This window comes from Myripristis murdjan, chromosome 6 (assembly GCF_902150065.1).
Source record: "Myripristis murdjan chromosome 6, fMyrMur1.1, whole genome shotgun sequence".
In the NCBI taxonomy this organism is placed as follows: Eukaryota; Metazoa; Chordata; class Actinopteri; order Holocentriformes; family Holocentridae; genus Myripristis; species Myripristis murdjan.
In genome coordinates, this window is record NC_043985.1 from 372,565 (window position 1) to 391,230 (window position 18,666).

The 18,666-nt window shown below is 41.3% G+C and overlaps 2 protein-coding genes across 5 annotated transcripts in view; one reads left to right on the forward strand and one right to left on the reverse strand.

Moving 5' to 3' along the window:
- enc2 (ectodermal-neural cortex 2) overlaps window positions 1–18,666 on the forward strand; it is a 225,307-nt gene that overhangs the window by 4,554 nt on the left and 202,087 nt on the right. The gene's annotated exons all lie outside the window — the stretch shown is intronic.
- Window positions 12,781–15,088, reverse strand: LOC115360410 (piggyBac transposable element-derived protein 4-like). Its single transcript, XM_030053322.1, has 5 exons — window positions 14,994–15,088; window positions 13,811–14,656; window positions 13,571–13,710; window positions 13,225–13,445; window positions 12,781–13,062 (listed from the first exon to the last, which is right to left on the reverse strand). The coding sequence occupies exons 1-5, from the start codon at window positions 15,086–15,088 to the stop codon at window positions 12,787–12,789; spliced, it is 1,578 nt and encodes a 525-aa protein (XP_029909182.1). The 3' UTR covers window positions 12,781–12,786.

Here is an 18,666-nt window from a genome sequence, read left to right on the forward strand (position 1 = left end):
CTTCATGAGCTCCGGGTCACATCCAACATATTTGTTAATTAGGGCCCGAGCACTGGAACAGTGCGAACCCCATTGTTAACCCCATTGTTATTGCTTCGTTTCTTTTTTCTTTTTCTTCGTTTTTATTATTATTACGTCTAAATAACCCTTAATTTGACCCCCTAAACATGCTCCAAAACTCACCAAATTCGGCACGCAGGCCAGGTCTGGTGAAAAATGTGATAAAATGGACAAACAGACCCCCTAAGTGCAAAAATGGGCTCGGTAGCGCCACCTAGGCACACAAAGGCAGCCGCTGCGGCACACAGGAATGTGATAGAAACACCAAACCAATGCCGAAATGTAGGTCTCATCAAGCCCTACAAATCACGTGCTGACACCCCCCCTCTAAAACCAACAGGAAGTCCGCAATTTGCATTGAAATGTTCACGTTCTCGCCCAAAATTCCGCTTTGAACGAAATCTATCTCCTCCCAGGCCGTAAATGTCAGCGGCTTGAAAATTTAACAGATGACAGAGGACAAAGTGCTTAACAAAAGTTGCTAAAGATTCCATTACTCGATTCGTTTGGATTATATAAGCCCTCAAAGTCGGACTGGCCAGAGCCAAAATCTCATTTTTTTCCCATGGAGTTTGGTGCGCAGAGGCTGACACTTGGCACTAATTAAGCCCCTGGAGTCTAAAGTAAAAGTCTGACAGCTTTGAACACTATGCAGATGGAAAGAGGACAAAAATTCCTACAAAAATATGTAGTTTTGATGTGGATTGGACAAGAGCTGCAGCTATCAATATTTAGTAATCGAGTATTTGACCAAAAATTCTGTGGAGTAATCGAGTAATCGGATAAAATGCGTTTTTGCCAAGATAAAGAGTAATTTTTATATATATCTACAGTACAGGCCAAAAGTTTGGACACACTTTCTCATTCAATGCATTTTCTTTATTTTCATGACTATTTACATTGTAGATTCTCACTGAAGGAATCAAAACTATGAATGAACACGTGGAGTTATGTACTTAACAAAAAAAGGTGAAATAACTGAAAACATGTTTTATATTCTAGTTTCTTCAAAATAGCCACCCTTTGCTCTGATTACTGCTTTGCACACTCTTGGCATTCTCTCGATGAGCTTCAAGAGGTAGTCACCTGAAATGGTTTTCACTTCACAGGTGTGCCTTATCAGGGTTAATTAGTGGAATTTTTTGCTTTATCAATGGGGTTGGGACCATCAGTTGTGTTGTCCGAGCCTCGACACGGTGACTCAGCTGATCCCATAGGTTTTCTATGGGATTCAGGTCTGAGAAAGTGCAGGCCACTCCATTTGAGGTACCCCAGTCTCCAGCAGCCGTTCCCTAATGATACGACCTCGATGAGCTGGAGCATCAAACACCTGATGTGAATTTTGCCGTTAAGCTCCTTCTTAGAGAACAGCAATTTGTGCAAAAAGTACTGAAACATTGAACAGTTGGACATGTGCATTCAAAAGTTTACAGAACGTCACATTAAGTTCACCTGTAAAGGTTATAATGCATTTTAGGTTTATCCTGAAATTTCACCCGAAAGCCGAATATCCCTAACTTTTTGTGAGTAGTGTATATATGTATGTATGTATATGTATGTGTGTGTATATATATATATATGTATATATATATATATATATATATATATATATATATATATATATATATACATATACATATACATATATGCATATATATATATGCATATATATATATATATATATATATATATATATATATATATATATATATTAGAGCCCGACCGATTTATCGGTAGGCCGATTTAATCGGCCGATTATAGCCATTAGGGAATAATCGGTAATCGGCCAAAAGTTGGCCGATTGACGCCGATGTTAACACTTATTTTTCCACTAGTAAAATGCAGGGAATATGGTGTTTTCTTAGAAGTAATGTCCTTGCGTTACGTATCCAGTAGAGGGCGCTCCGACTCCTTTCACGTCCCGCTCAACAGTGAAACAGCAGAGTGAAGTAGTGAGAAGAGGGAAGAGCCGACAGCGCATTTACTGAGCCCAGCGGTTTGCTTCAATGGTAAGTTTATAACTAGTTTATGAATTAAACAATAACTCAATAAGTTTCCCATTCCCCATGGCGAGCCTCGTTGTGTTTGTCACACTTGACTGATATGTTAGCAAGCTAAAGTTAGGATGACCTAGCTTAAATATTACCTTGCTGAGCACTTTCCATGCTAGCAGACGGGATAAGACCGGAGCACATTAGGATAACGCGTCGTCGCCGTGCAAAAACCATTATGGGCTGCATTCATTTACAGCAGCGCACCAACTGTGTTTTTTAACTTATGGCGCTGAGGTAGAAAAAAGCGTTTCTGGTCCAAGTTATAACTTCATGGAGGAAAGAAAATGTGAACGCACGTTTAGAGGACATCAGAGAGGAGCATTTCAAATCATGTTTTCCCAGAGACTTTTATGACGCTGTTTCTCCACCTACCTATTACCTACAGATAATAATTTATTAATAATTTGTAATTTATTACACTCACTGACCACTTCATTAGACACTGTGCAATGTAATGCACACCAATAACAGCCCTGCCATGAATTCTACTTTAATAAATGCATTACTTTGTAAATGTTGACACTGTCAGAGATTTCTTTATGTTTTCTGAGATGATAGTGGGTGTTGCTGTTGGTGTGGAGAGCAGTATGTTGAAGTGTTCAGAGTATTTTGACCCTCTGGTGCATGTAAGTGGGGTTGACAAAATATCAGACACCTCAATATGATGCTCCTCACACCAACACCCACTGCCACCTCAATAATAACCATAAAGAAGAATTATCAGCTTTCTTACAGTCAACAACATCTTAAAAGTAATAGGTTTAGTCTAGTGAAGTGGCCAGGAGTGTACACGCCATATTCATGTGAACACAAGTAAGACAAATGCTTAATGTCTGAGTTTCAAAATGGCTCACATAACTAGACAGATTTGTAACGTTATTTTTTAACTAACGTGTATTATGTCTTACTGTTTTTTTACAGATGGCAAAAGAAGGTGGATGCAGTATGGTGTGGGACTACTTCACCAAGGATGTCACTGGTGAAGCAGTCTGTAATATTTGTGCAGCTTCTGTAAGCCAGGGATCAAGCAAGCAAAAAGCAAAAAACACAACCAACCTATGGCAGGACCTTAAAGCTAAACATGATGACATGATGATACTGCCTTTTTGCACATCATATTTTTGATTTGTTTTATGTTCAAATTGTTCATATGCTGCTTGTTCCACACAATTTCTGATAATAAAAGTATTTGAAAATAGTAAAATGTTCTCCCTTCAATTAATATCTTTGTAACAAGTGTTTAGAACTATATTTAAGCCATCCAAAGCAGGTTGTCTTTTTTTTTTTTAATTGAAAAATGTAAAAATTTAATCGGCTGATATATCAGTTATCGGATTTTTTTTATTCCCTAATATCGGAATCGGCATCGGCCCCAAAAAATCCATATCGGTCGGGCCCTAATATATATATATATATATATGCATATATATATATGTATATATATATATATGGTATTATAACATTACAAATGTATTACATTAAAGGACATAATACAGTAGGTTCGTGGCTGTGCATTTATAAACTAAATGCAAGTGTGTCCAATGTGTGTGTGTGTCACGGACATGTCTTGGTATGGCTGTCGCAAACTCGCTCGCTATACATACAACTATAACTAAACCAGTAACTGTAAAATGAACAGCACAACATCGCATTGGAAATTAATATAACAGCAGTTGCCGTAATCGGATGTCTGTGGCAATGCGACAACTCTATCTCCACGTGTTGCATGCCATGCGGTTTTTGGAATGAAATAGTTTTTTTTAATATTCTAACACACCTCTGTTTGTGTTAATTTCGTCAGCTATTTTTCAATTTAGTTTTAGTCTTAGTCTTGTGTCAAATGCTCTTATTAGTTTTAGTCATATTTAGTCAACTTGTATTCTTTTTTGTTTAGTCACATTTTAGTCGACGAAAAGTCTTGGCATTTTAGTCTAGTTTTAGTCGACTAAATTACAAAGTATTTTAGTCTAGTTTTAGTCAATAGTCTTTTTTTAGTCTTTGACCTGCATCATGTTGGCTTTTTTTTAAAATTTAACAATATGTTAAATTATTATTATTTTAAAAATTTAAATTGCTTATCAAACAGACCTAACAATTCAGCTACCAATGAATGAGCAGTAGTATGCATGTGATAACATAGATTGAAAAGTAAGCCGAAGTGATACCTCTTCTCTGAATAGACAAGCTAAGCCAGTCTTGTAGTCTGTTAGCCAATTTTCATTGGCTAACAGCAGCACACTGGAAGAGTGGCAACTCTTCACTTTGTTACACAATCTATGTCAGTGCGCTGCTGTTTAACTTTGTTCTCACCGCGCTACGCTTCAAACAGCGCCGGTGGGTTTGTGCTCCCTCAGTCACACACACACACACACACACACACACACACCTCGGTATGAGCACACAGCAGCGAAACATGTGCGAAACACTGCGGATTTATATATTTATTTATTTATTTATTAAACGATTCTTCGAGGCAGGAAAAATTACCCGAGGCAAAAAAAGAATCGAGGTACTCGATTACTTCGAGTAATCGTTTCAGCTCTAGATTGGACCAAGTTTGTGGGAGCTGTGAAGAGTTTTCCAACATTTTTGACTCTGGTGTGCTCTGCTCTGCACTCTGCCTGGACATGTGACTCACTCTAGCTGCCTCAGGAATGCGCAATACACACCCATTGTAAGAGCTCAGAGGGAGCAGAAAACACTCTCAAACTAAAACTGCCATAACTCAAAAATGGTAAAAGATAGCAAAATCATGTAAATGGGAGATTTATAGATCCGAGTCTCGTGCCTCGTTTAAACTTTGAATCAAGTCTGTAACTCAAACGGTGACCGAGCTGTGACACCTCAAACAGGGGTGGGTTTTCTGGATTTCTCCATTGGATTGAATGAGGATTTCTCTGTCTGCCTGCATTTTGGTGTGATCATGCAGCAGCTGCCAGTACTCTTGTCGGTCACACACTAGTACTTCCGTGGCCTTTCAAAATAAAAGCCCAAAACTCTTTCAAAATAAAAGCACCGAAAAATACCCTTAAAACTGGCACAAACGGACGAATTATCTGCACTTCAACACGCGCGCCGTCCCCGACGTGCACGGGGGGGCGAGGGCCCGTCCAACGCTGCTTACAGCTTTAATTTAGTTTTTAGTCTTTATAGTTTTTATTGTATATATTTAGCCTTTATTATTCTTTATTTAACTTTATTGTATGTTTCTACTGTTGCTGCTGGAACACCAGAATTTCCCTGGTTGCGATCAGTAAAGTATCTATCTATCTATCTATCTATCATTCAGTCAAGTAAGTTTTGATGATTTTCCTGGGGTAAATATATTTAATCTATGGTATTAAATTTAACTTGCAACAAATAAGTCAAAATATGTTAATACAGTAGCTATTTAAGAGGCTGTATTAGAAGGTGTAGTAACAGTTGAAGTTTATAATTTGCAGTAGACGTTCACATAGAAGCATAGCAAGAGTGAGCAATATGATGATACAGCTCTGGCAGTGTTCCATTTATTTCACAGCCACTTTACACTAGCAATAGCAGAGCATTTATTGTCAGCTACATGGCGCTGTCAGCGTACAGGATACGTGCCTGATAAAAAAGTATGAGTCAAGTTCCTTTGAGCTGGCATAAGGAGAAGATACTGAAGCAGAGGCGTTGTTAGACCTTGTTAACTGGGGCATGTGCCCGAGTAATTTTTTTTCTGTCCCCCCGTATATGACAATGTTACTCAATTGTTTTGGTGGCCATCTGGAAAATGTGTTTCAGTCAACAACACTTGTTCTCCCATAACTCCTCCTCTTACCTGAAAAGTCACTTTAAAATGAAAGAGATTAAGCTCACACATTTAGCATGACATACATTCAGTGTCATTCTTGCGCTTTTATGCTCCCCAAAGAAATATCAGAGCATTTTAAAATATGGCAAAATGTCATGCCTAAAATAAAGCATGATTCTGTAAGAGCAAAGTGTGTATGCTATGGTAAACACACTGGCTAGCACAAAATATTTTTTTCCTACATGAGAAGATCATATTTTCCTATTGATAGTGAGTTCAAGCTTTCCATCGGCTCATTGCCTCCCGCAGCACTACTGTGTGTAGCTTTGTGTTTGCAGGACATCTTCAAAAGTGTTACTTTTGCAAGTACTTTTGCAAGTGGTGCAAGCAGTAGTGGTTAGGGTTGGGACCCGTTTGGATTTTAATGATTCCGATTCCTTAATGATTCCCTCTTAACAATTCCGGTTCCTGCCAGTTCCGATAACGGTTCCAAATATATACATTTTTGTATTTTTTTAATGACACCATTATACTTAAAATAAACAAGTAATAAACAACAAGCTGCTGCCAGCTTGAACGGATAGACTTGACTGTTGCTGTTGGTCTTACTCTTATCGGAACTTTCTATAGAAAAATGTAACATGATATTAATGAACAATTAATTTAGAGCCAATTTAACAGCAGTTGAGTAAGTTGTAACTAAGTACAGACAGGGGGGTAGTGTTAGTGTAATGTAGTGTTAGTGTATGTTTATGAGTTGTAGAACATAATAAATTATCTTGAAGGAGTAGATGTTTACCAGTAAGTTTGACTCCAATAATTTAACAATACGTTAAATTATTATTTGTTTTAAAAATGTAAATTACCTATCAAACAGACGTAACAATTCAACTACCAATGAATGAGCAGGAGTATGTCTGTGATAACACAGATTGAATATGAAAAATAAGCCAGTGTGCTGCTGTTAGCCAGTGAAAATAGAGCGGAGTGGCAACTCTTCACTTTGTTAGACAATCCATGTCAGTGCGCTGCTGTAGCCTGGAAAGTTTCTCTGCCGTTTGGACTCGTACAAACGGCAGAGTACGTTTTTCTAATTACGTGATTCGGTGTTCGCGGAAATTATAGGGCCCTAGTTAAGTTGGGCTCATTTTCAGCTCTCTTAAAGTACAACCACACTTTGGAGCTTTTGCGTTTTTCTGGCTTCGACATTGTTTGCGGGGCTGCACTCCTCCTCCTGCCTCGCTTGATAGTAGGAAATTTAAGCAGGACGGTTTTCAGGATGGCTCCACTAGGCAAAATTGCGGCTGCTATGACGCAATCGCCGTAGCAGTCAAAATTGTTAAACAATTTTTCTTCAATCTTTCACTGAACTCTTGGTTCCCATGGTGACGCGTCTATGTGCGTCTCACCTGTTCGCGGCGTTGTGTGGCTACATTGAATTGTGCTTTGTGCCGTAGTAGAATGGACTGCTACGGCAGGCAGGTTTATATGTCGAGTGCCGATCTGTTTCCGGTTGCCGTAGCGGACTGCCGTAGTGGCCCATGCTTAAATTCCCTAATGACGGTCCGACATTCTTCATAGCAGTGCTGTGGGGGCGTATCCACCCCGAGCCCACTCAGTCTTGTAGGTGACGTGACGTCACTACAGTCGCTTCGGTGCACACAACTGAGCAAAATGAATGCAGATGAGAAATTCCAGGAATCGTTACGGGAACCGGTTTTGTGAAAAATGATGGATCCGGCTCCATTTCTTCAATTTCCCAACCCTAGTAGTGGTAGTTAGAATATCCATCAGTTAGCCTGTTACCCAGTGCATAGTAACAACCTGCAACCAGAGTTGACCTGCCGTTAAGGCTGTACGGCAGGGGTCACCAACTATATTTGTCATAGGGCCAGAATTTTACCGGACAGTCACCTTTATTTTATTTAATTAAAATTAAATAAAAATCAAATTTTGGCATAACATTATTATTTGATGTTTATTGTTTATATTTTTTTTCCATTTCATTACAAAACTGAAGGTATTTTTAGTGTTTATGAGTCAGGCTCCTATCACCTATACCACAGGCAACCACCAGGAGTGATAGAGATATTTTGCCTCAACTCAGTTAAGTCAACTTTATTTATAGAGCACGTGAAAAACAAACGCCATGGAAGTGAAAGGAAAAGGCCTCTTAATACAGGTAAAATGGCACTCTCAAAGGCCATGAAACGAAAAGTTGATGTGGAAAACGGGTTTTAAAGGAGTGCATGGTCACCGTTCTGGAGGAACTTGCCCCCGACAAATCCATGGACAGAGTTATTGCATCTGTCAAACAAATACCTCTTTCTGCTTCAACTGCTGCATGTCGTGTACACGTCTTGGCAGAACATGTCCAGCAAGCTGTCATTGACAGGATGAAGGAAGCCAGATACATTTCGCTGGCTATTGATGAGTCCACTGACAACACGGATATTTCACAGTTGTGTGTTTTTGTCAGATACTCTGATGGCAAAGATTTCCGTGAGGAGTTGCTGGCATTGCTTCCGCTGGAGGACAACACCACTGCTGACATCATCATTGGAAAACTGGAGGATTTTTTTAAAAAGCCATGGATTGTCCCTGGATAAAATCAACCTGACAGTGACAGATGGTGCACCTGCCATGATTGGCAAAAACAAGGGTCTGGTGAGCAGAATAAAGACTGTCGCTCCTAAAAGTAACGCACTTCACTGTATTATCCATCAAAGCGTGCTGTGCGCAAAGCTAAGCGGGGAGCTCAAAGAGGTGATGGAGAAAATGAAAATTATTAACCACATCAGAGGAAATTCAAGCACGCAGCACCGCCTGTTCCGCAAATTTGTGCTCGAATCCCAGACTTCTCATGATGACCTGTTACTCCACAATGACGTGCGCTGGCTCAGTAAGGGCAAAGCACTGGAGCGCTTCGTTGAACTCCGTGCCCAAGTAGTGGATTTTTTTGAAACAAAGTAAATCAAAAGCGGCAGCTGACCATCTCCGCATCATGCAAGACAGAGAATACATGTGCAACGTTGCGTTTTTAACAGATATTTTCTCCCATTTGAATACACTTAATCTCCAGCTGCAAGGAAAAGAAAAATCAGTGGTGGATTTGGTGGAAAAACTTGATGCCTTTGGGAACAAACTTGATCTGTTCCACGCAGATTTGTTGTCAGGGAGGCTGCTGCACTTCAACACACTGAAGATGGTGGGAGAAAGCAACGTAACAGACAAGATGAAGACATTCATCACACAATTAAAAGACAACTTCTCTGCTAGATTCAATGACTTTTTCATTTCCCGGGATGTCATTGGATTTGTGTGTGACCCATTGACCATCAGCCCAAGCGGAGAATTCTCCACAAACGTGGTGAAAATGATGCCGTTGGACGAGGCGGCCCTTCAGAGCGAGCTGGCTGAAATCCAGGCCACAGGCGACATGAAGGCTGCTCTCCGTGCTGCTGAAAGCCTGAGCGCATTTTGGGTGTCTTGTCCCAAGGACTATGGCACACTGAAGATGCTGGCTATGTGTGTGCTCACCATGTTCGGTTCAACCTACACCTGCGAGGCTGCGTTCTCCAAGATGAACTCGATAAAAACACACGAGAGGAACCAACTGTCAAACCAGTCTTTGGAGGACTGTTTGCGCATAAGTCTGACAGCGGCCAAGCCTGATGTGAAAAAGTTGGTGTCAGAGGGAAAATGTAACTTCAGTCATTAAGCAGTGTGAGTAGCCCATTTCAGCCTTGTGATTTGAAATTGCTATAGCCCACTTAATGTTTTATTGATGTGTGAACATTATTTGTGACCTGTTTTATTCTGGTACCAGGTTAGTATTTATTTACCATGCTATTTTAAGTTATGCCAGTTGGTTTTTCGTCCTTTTTTTGTCCTGAGAAGTCTGCTAGTTTGAAGCTTTTTGTTGAGACTGAAATAAAAACCAAATGTTTAAGTAAGGGCATGAGGAAAAGTTATGTTAAAAAAAAAAAAAAAGAACTGTGTGAAACAAATGGTAAACAGTGCAGCGAGTCTGTCCTCATTTCGGAATGTAGCCTAAATAGAGTCATAAATGGTGGGGATTACTGATAGTTAAGAGTCTCAGTTGTTGCTGTTTTCAGTTGCTTTAGTAGTGTGGACCTCATGATATTTTCTCTTATCTTCACAATTTTGGAATCCAGTCGCGGGCCGGATTGAACGGTTCAGCGGGCCGGATTTGGCCCGCGGGCCGCCAGTTGATAATCACTGCTGTACGGTATAATATGGAATCACTCATTAAGGAATGCAAGAGATTATGTTCCTTAAAAGGTCAGTATGGTCGGCAGTTTATTTAGTAGTGTATTTCTCTGCTTAAATGGTGCAAGAAGATGCAGTTATGCATTATGGTTAAAATGTTTGTGGTTAAAATTATAAAACTTGACTCCAAGATAAAACTGAAAGGAAACTCCTGAGTAGGTAACTGGCAACAGCTCTCTCCTTAGTGTGTGTGTGTGTGTGTGTGTGTGTGTGTGTGTGTGTGTGTGTGTGTTTGTGTGTGTGTGTGCGTGCGTGCGTGTGTGTATGTGTTATATATCATGTAGTAGGGCTGGGCGACGTCACTTTGCTCATGTCGGTAGGTTCGGTATTTTAAAAAAACAAGATAAAGGTCATTCTTGTCTTTTTTGGCTGTGTAGGTAGGCATGTTCATGTCCCTTTAAGACGCTGTACTACGTGTACAGCGTATGTAGTCACGTGACTTCACCCCCTCCAGTCTGCAACAAGAAGGGAAAGAGACGCTGAAGAAACGGAGGACGGTTCAAATGTAGAAGCGGCTGCGGCTGCAGCTGAGGTAGTTGAAGTAGATTCAGTCGAGGAGGACTTGCTTGTCATATTTTATACTTTTAAACTTGGTTTGATTGTCAGTTGTTCAATAAATTTAACTAAAAGTATTTAATATGTATTTTCTTGAGTTATTCTCAGACAGCACAGAGTTAGAGTCCCACTTCTCAGGCATGCAAACTTGTCGCCTCTCGGCTACAATCGCCGTATTTTTTTTATTTATTTATTTTTTCGTCAATCGGGTCATTCACGTGAATTGCGCAGTTTGGAAGAGACACCTGGCTTCCGAGTCCGATGGAAAGTTTTAACGTTAGCTTGAAGGAACCGCCTTATGTTAAATTAGACCTTGCATAACGTTATGCTTCGAGCAAAATGGCTAACGTTAGTTAGCAAAAAAGCGGGTCATATGATGCTGGAATTTCCATTAGGAAGATAGAGAACTAATTATCCAGCTAACGTTAGCCAGTTCTACTTAAACTGGAATTTCCCCTTGTGGGATTAATAAAGTCTAGCTTACTTCTAATGTTAATTCCAGCATGGTCTGCTTGTCTTGCTAACTAACGTTAGCCATTTAGCTCTTTTAGCCATTTAACTAGCAACTCCCGTTATAGGAGAAAGGGGTACCCCCACACCCCCCCGGACTCCCGCGACACTGTCACCTTTTTTTACTGAGAGGAGTTTGCATGTCTGACTTCTGTAAATACAGCAGTTATAGCAAGTAGGAGGCATACTGTCAATAAAACTGGCCATGGAGCAAGAAATTAAGCTGCCATTGCCCCATCTAGTGGCGAACGGAAAAAAAACTTTCCTTCCATTGCAATAAATAGGTCCAGGGAGGCATACTGTCAGTATCACTGACAAAAATGATATGATAGCCTAGGCATGAGAGTATATTCTATAATAAACTGAAAGGCAGGCAGATCTTTTCCGATCAGAGATCAAGATTTCCATTCACAAAACACTCGAACACCTGATGTGAATTTGAAACACACTTTATTACTACAACGAATAATAATACACAACTAACTATGACATATAAATGAACAGGACAAACAACATCAAATAAACAGAAACGAAGCTAATGCATGTCAGAGTGAATGAATGGCAAGGTAGGACAATGGCTGAAATAGTTATGTTATAATAACAGAGTGTAATGTCAGTGGAAGGGTAACCAGTCTGTACCTGGACTGTCAACACTGGATCTGTCTAAATGCTCATTTTGGGACGCGCAGAATGTAGGAGTTTGCGTGGAATGGGTCCTGACGGACTGGGCTCTCTGATTGGGAAAAAGGGGCTTCCCGATGGAAAGGGGGGCTTCAATGACAAAGGGCTCTGATGAAAAAGACTCCCTGACTCACAGGTACCCAGTGGTTTTAACCCTTTGAGTCCCTTCTCAGGTAGGAAGGCTTGGCCAATCAGAAGTCTGTTATCTATCTGTTATCTAGGAATTTAGGAGGATCACCCCTCATCTCAAATTACTGGCCAATCAGTACTGCCTGAGTGGGTGTTATTGATATTAAGACAATAGGCTTTGGTTTCCTGGGTGGTTTCCACATGGTCCAGGATGTCCTTCAGTGGAGATGTGTGTGTGTGTGGGTGTTGTAATTTACACCTTATTCCTGAATGTTGGCGTTTCTTGATCAGTATGGCCTGGCACTCATTATCTGTGGAATGCCAGATTTATTTGCAAGTTAACCCTTTAAAACCTAAGCCTCATTCAGGCCGCCTGTACTAAATGTGTTGTTTTGGCTGTCAAACTGTCATATAATGTCCTGTGAGTATGTGCTTTTGCTCCTTTATCCACTTTTACTTTAGCTTTAAATATATGCCAGTGATGTAACATTACTGAAATGTTTTGAGTGTGTTATAACTGCTTAAAGGGAAGAAAAACACAAAAACGGAATTTAAATTTAGTGGTTTTTAGTAAATAAAACAATGTAATACCATGTGTACAAAGAATTTGAAACATTAAAATTGAACTATGAACAACAATAAAACAAAAACTAACATTTTTTTAACTCTGAGAACCTTGATTTTGTATTGGAGTCCTTGTTTTTCCAAAGAATACCCAGTCGTTTTTTATTGCCTTTGGTGGAACATGAGGAAACAGTTTCTTTCAAGCTGCAGACAAAGGCCAACACCACACTCTGCACACCTCCAGGGGGTGCTCCGTTTACACAGAGTGCATCGTTGTCTCCCCATGCTTGCTCTCTGTGACTTCTCTTGTCCCTGGCTGGGAGAGACAGGCACAGGGAAATGGCCTTGGCTGGGGGTCTTCACCGGCCTGGCGTCCAGTGCCACGCCCAGGAGCTGGGCAGACAGCTGCTCCTGGAATGTCTGGCGTGTCATGTATCCCTGAAACAGAATCAGAATAAGATTTGTTATAGCCAGGCAGGTTTTGACACACACAAGAAATCTGCTTTGGAGTGTTGATGCCTCACAATAACTGGACAACAATAGAAAAGGTGCAAGGAAAAGACTGGACTGTGCAAAATGGACTACAATACAATTACATACCTGCTGCTGGCTGTTACATATCTCCTTGTGGATGATGTAACTGTTTGTGAGTGCAACATCAACCAGGTGTTGGAATACTGTCATTGTCCACCGCCGGGTCTTGCGGTGAACTGAGTTAGTCCCCAGCATCTGGTCAGATGTATCCACCCCACCCATGTATTTATTGTACTCAGACACAGCAGTTGGTCTGGGGATGGCGACCCTTTCACGTCGTCCGTCAGCTAGATAGATAGAGAGAAAGAAAGAAAGAGTGCACAGAGTTTAGTATTTTCTAGGTAACAGGTCCAGTGTTTTTTTTTTTTTTTTTTTTTTTTCAGGCAATGGCACTAAAGTACAATATAAATACCTGTCTTTTGCCAGCGCAGCACTGTTTCACCAGTGTAGACTGGGTGGATGTTGGTGCACATGGAGACCTCTCTCGTGTCCATCCACTTCACGAAGAGCAGGTCACCATCCCGGATCCACCTAATTGTTCCCCGGGGTGACCTTTGAGATTTGTTTCAAATGAAAAATGTGCATTACAAATAAAATCAATTGTATTTTTATTATTTTTGTTCTGTCTGAGTAGTATTATTACTATTATTACCTTTTATTCACCGCATTCTCCTGAGTGGATGGGACACCAACTCTTCCCTGACGGTAGGTCCCACATGCACCAAATCCCTGCCGGCTGAGGTGGCTGAAGAGCTCAGGGCTTGTGTAAAAGTTGTCACAATACACTGTGTAGCCCGAGCCCAGGAAGTCCTTGTTGACCAGGGACGTGACAACATCAAAGGACAGCCCCTTCCCAGATGCAAATGCAGACTTGCCTGTGTACAGCCGAAAGTCAACAGTGTAGCCATTTACATCCGCTAGAACGAAAAATTTTAGACCCCACTTTGTCGGCTTGGCCTTCATGTACTGCTTTATGGACAGCCTGGCCTTGGTTGCCACCATCCTTTCATCCACAGAGATGTGTTGGCGTGGATGATAAACAGCCATGCAGCGGGTTCTCAGGAGTTCGTACAGGGGTCTGACCCGGTGGAGGCAGTCATATTGCTCTGTGCCCCTTTGCCTGTCATTTTGCTCACTGTCAAGGGGATTGCTGATGTTGAGATTGTATGAGATGGCAAGGAAACGGTCTCTTGTCATGGCAGATGCAGGAAACGGCACATGAAAAATTGTGTCCTTTCTCCAAAAATCCCTTGCTTTTGGTAATCGCAGCACCGCCATAAACGTCAGCATCCCCAGGTACTGCTTCATCTCTGGGGGGGTTATTTCAGCCCAGGCAAACCTTTTTCCCCTCTCCAGGTTCAGCTGAGCTTTCAGATTGGTGTGTGAGCACAACATCTGGAGGACTTCCCTGTCGAAATACAGCGAAAATATTTCAACTGGCGATGGGTTTCCAGTATTGAGGGGGGGCTGCACACCAGGGCTTCTTTTGGGGGCAAACCTTGGTGATCGAGGGGCAATATCAGGGTCTGACTCATTTTTCCATGCTCCAGATGCTCTGTGTGGTGAGCGGCTTCTGCAATTTGCCGCGCTATTACTGGCGCTATTTTCCTGCCTCTGACGCGCCAAACATCTACCGCGACTGTTCTCCACCGCGGATGTCCCCTCGGCAAGCATCCTAAAACCAATTTAGACATAATATAATATAATATAATATAATATAATATAATATAATATGGAACACCATTCATCCCGAAGTAAAATATTGTGCCAGTTGCTCAAAAACCGACATGCCTGCATATCGTACAAATCTAACATAATTTACGCATATTGCTCACCGTGCCAGCGGTCTCTCCTCATGAGAAATATTCTCTGAAGACTCCTCGATGAGTCTGGTCGGTGGCTTGGGGACTCTCGCAGACCTCCGTGACATTTTTGGCTCAGATTTGCTATTGTTGACCATGAGATCGGCTCGCTATCCTGTCTCTCTCTCTCCCACTCTGCACTCTCTGCGTCATGACGTAAGCACGGCAAGTTAAAGCGCCACGCTGCCATGGTTACGGTAGATACCGTAGTAACCCGTATGTGGGCTGAAAGCGCAACTCCTCCACTGTCAGGCGCAGTTGGAATTTTTTCGATCGGTCAAACCTTACAGTATTTAAGGTACTTACAATCTGACATGCGCATTTGTGTCGGCGACGACACGCTCGGTTTAGAAGGGTTAAGTCCATGGGCTGTGATGTGTAAATTGAGGGCTTGGTTAGTGTCGGTTAAGTATTCGGGCGTCTTTGAAAGTGGGGAGTGTATATCCTGATGAAGATCCAATCCTCCAGATAGTGTGAAAAGAATGTTTACTCAGTTTGTCTTCTGGCCCTGGCTAACGCCTGCCAGTCCGGCTTTGTGTGGGAAAGGGAAATGTTGGTCCATCTGATCTCACAGAGGTGAGAAGAAAGGGCAACTTTTACAGACCTCAAGTAACGGAAATCACTCCAGCAGACTGGGTCAACCTCTGATCAGTTAGGGATGAGAAAGCCCAGTTGTTGCATATAGGTGTCTGTCTCCTCAGGCCTGCCGACCTGGATCCTACACAAGGCAAAAGATACTTCCCCAGTGTTCTCGCAAATATGAGGTTTGTCGTCAATGAGTACGTTTACATGCACACCATATTCCGGTTCGGGTCAATATTCTAGGTAAGGTAACTGCGCCGCGACAACTGGAATATTCGTTTACATGTCACTCGGCATGCCCCTGTGTTTCAGCGTATTCCACTCTCTTACGTAATGCGACACTCAGCCGCGGGGGGCAGCAGTATGTGTATAGGCGTCTGGTCTGCCGGAAATACAGACGAAGAAGTCTTCTTCCTCGTCGTCGTCTTCTTTTTCTTCTGTCGCTAGTTCTATGTTTTCTCCCATCGATATCCTCCATGATATTTAAGTCTTTCATTAGATGAAGGCAGACTGCAGTCTTCCGGCTCTTGCTGCTGTTCGCCATGTCGTTCTCCCCGCTTGCAGGTAACCATAGCAACAAAGACGCCACAGAATTCCTTGCGAGTCGAGCATGCGCAGTCGTGACTGAATATTCCGGTTCGGGGCATTTTCCGACTGTTTACATGCCACAGTATTCCGTTTGGAACAGGCATATGCCAGGGGTCTTATTCGGAATTCTCTCCAACCGGAATATGACCTTAATCGGGTTCGGTGCGTATTTACATAACACGTGCGCAACCGGAATATTGCGAATATTACGGTTAATACAGGAATAACCATATTCCTGCCCCGAGGACATACCCATACAGACAGGCATTAGAAATGTTTTTTCCAAACCAAGAAAAATCAAATGTTCAAACAAGGAATGGCAAATGTGCAACTAGGCACATGACAGAAGCACTATGACACAAAGCAGGGTATGAAAGAGAAACACTGTAATATATTTTAAAATGGAAATTTATTGTACTATGTAAATTGTTATTTATTAAGAGTGATTTATGTTGAAATAAGATTGAGTGATTATTCGTTCACAAATGAGAATTTATTTAAATTTGTAAATAGTTATTTATTTCTTAATAGTTACTTATGTTGACTTAAGATACTTCTTTTGAGTGGTTATTAATTTGCAGTAAATGGATTATTTGATAAATTTTTGTTTGCCTAGTTTATTAATGAACCTGTTCGTCACATGCCGTGCTGCACACTCACCACAAGTAAATTTTCAAACTGTGGGAACACTGCACACAAACATACTCATTCTCTCATGCATACACTCAGCCCTCACAACACCCCCCCAACTCCCCCAAAATAGGCCCCCTGGCTCATGAAATGTGTATATGTGTATTAGCACACTCAGTCTCACTCACACACACACACACACACACACACACACACACAGACTCAGAGTGCCACTAGGCAACCAGTCCAGCAGCGCAGTTATGCTAGCAATGGGTAAACAACATGAGGCTTACTTACGAGCAGATTCTATACAAGGTGGCAGTCACAAAAACTGCTTTTTTTCATATTTGAGAGACACAGGTTGACTAAGGTGAGTGCTAGGTTGCTAAAACTCAATGGGACAGTTACATGAAGGTTTCCCAGTAGTTTGGGAACTTCTCAGGCCTTGTATAAAACTTTGTTTAGATTTTCAAAAGATGATGTACAGATGAAATTTGGAGAGTGTATACACAGAAATTTTTAGATGCAGGGCTCTATGCTAGCCTATTCCCCAAGGAACTTATGGGCTCTGAAATGAACACAAAGAAATTTAGGAACACAGTAAAAATTACATCTGATGATACCAAATCAGTGTTTCCCCTAGGATTCTGGCTTTGGTGCCCCCAAAATTTTCAGGCTCCTCTCTCTGTCTGCTTGTGGATGGGTGCGCACATGTTTGACTATTGTGCGATGAGAGTGGAGACCCGCCCTGCCTTCTCACAAGACAGCAGGGCGCATTCCGACCAGATAGGCCCTATACTGAAATTATATAAATTAGATTAATAACCAACCTGAACGTATTGAGTTTATTTGATAAAAACACGGTCTAGACATATTCTATAGCAGGGTTCAACGTTAGTGATTTTTTTCACTTGCCCGGTCCGGCAAGTTGGTCAGACATCTACTTGCCCATAGTAATTGTTTTAGCTGCTATCAAATAAAAACAAAGACCATGATTTTTATGTCTCACATCTCAAAGGAAAGAACAGTGCAGAATAGTCAGGTTCCTTGTGTAATTTCGTAGGATTTTTTGGGAGATTTGGCAAACTATATATTTTTGGAAACCTTACAGCCTAACAAATTAGAAAATGTTTGTTGCCATTTTTTTCGAGGTCGTTATAGCAGCCATCTTGGACCTTTAAAAATGGCTACTTTCAAAAATGAATTTCTCAATATCTCGCCTCCTAGATGACCTAAAATCAAGATTGCAGTGGTCAAATCCAAATTCTTGGGGGCAAGGAATGCAATGGAGCTGATTACATTGTAAATGACACATGTATGGGTGGGTATTTACCAATTTTTTCATATCTTGAATTGTTTTACATGATTAAATGGCATTATTCTGGTAATCTGGATATGAATATCTTACAAAACTATCACAAATACTTTATCACATCTCTCAGAAGACAGGAGACAACTTGCCCGTTCAGCCAGTTGAGGGTGCTTTAATCAAGAACTTGACTAAAAGTCCAATATGTCCCATAATCTCTGTGCATTGAACGCTCAATTATCTCTAACAAACATGTCCAACATTATCTCTAACAAAATTGTGTTTTTTTAGTCTGAGAAAGCATTTGTAGAGCCTTGAGGACATGATCATCTGCTTTGAGGTAGATGCTCAGCCATGTAGCTTTGCCTATTCTAGAAAAGCGCCCTGTGTTGTCTGCTCCTGTAAACGCATGAAGGCTCTACAAATGCTTTCTCAGACTAAAAAAGTGACAGAGGATCTGCATTCTACATTGGCTAGGTTTGTTTGCACTGTATACTGTCCGAGAGGGATCCAAATCGACAACATCCCTGAACTGAG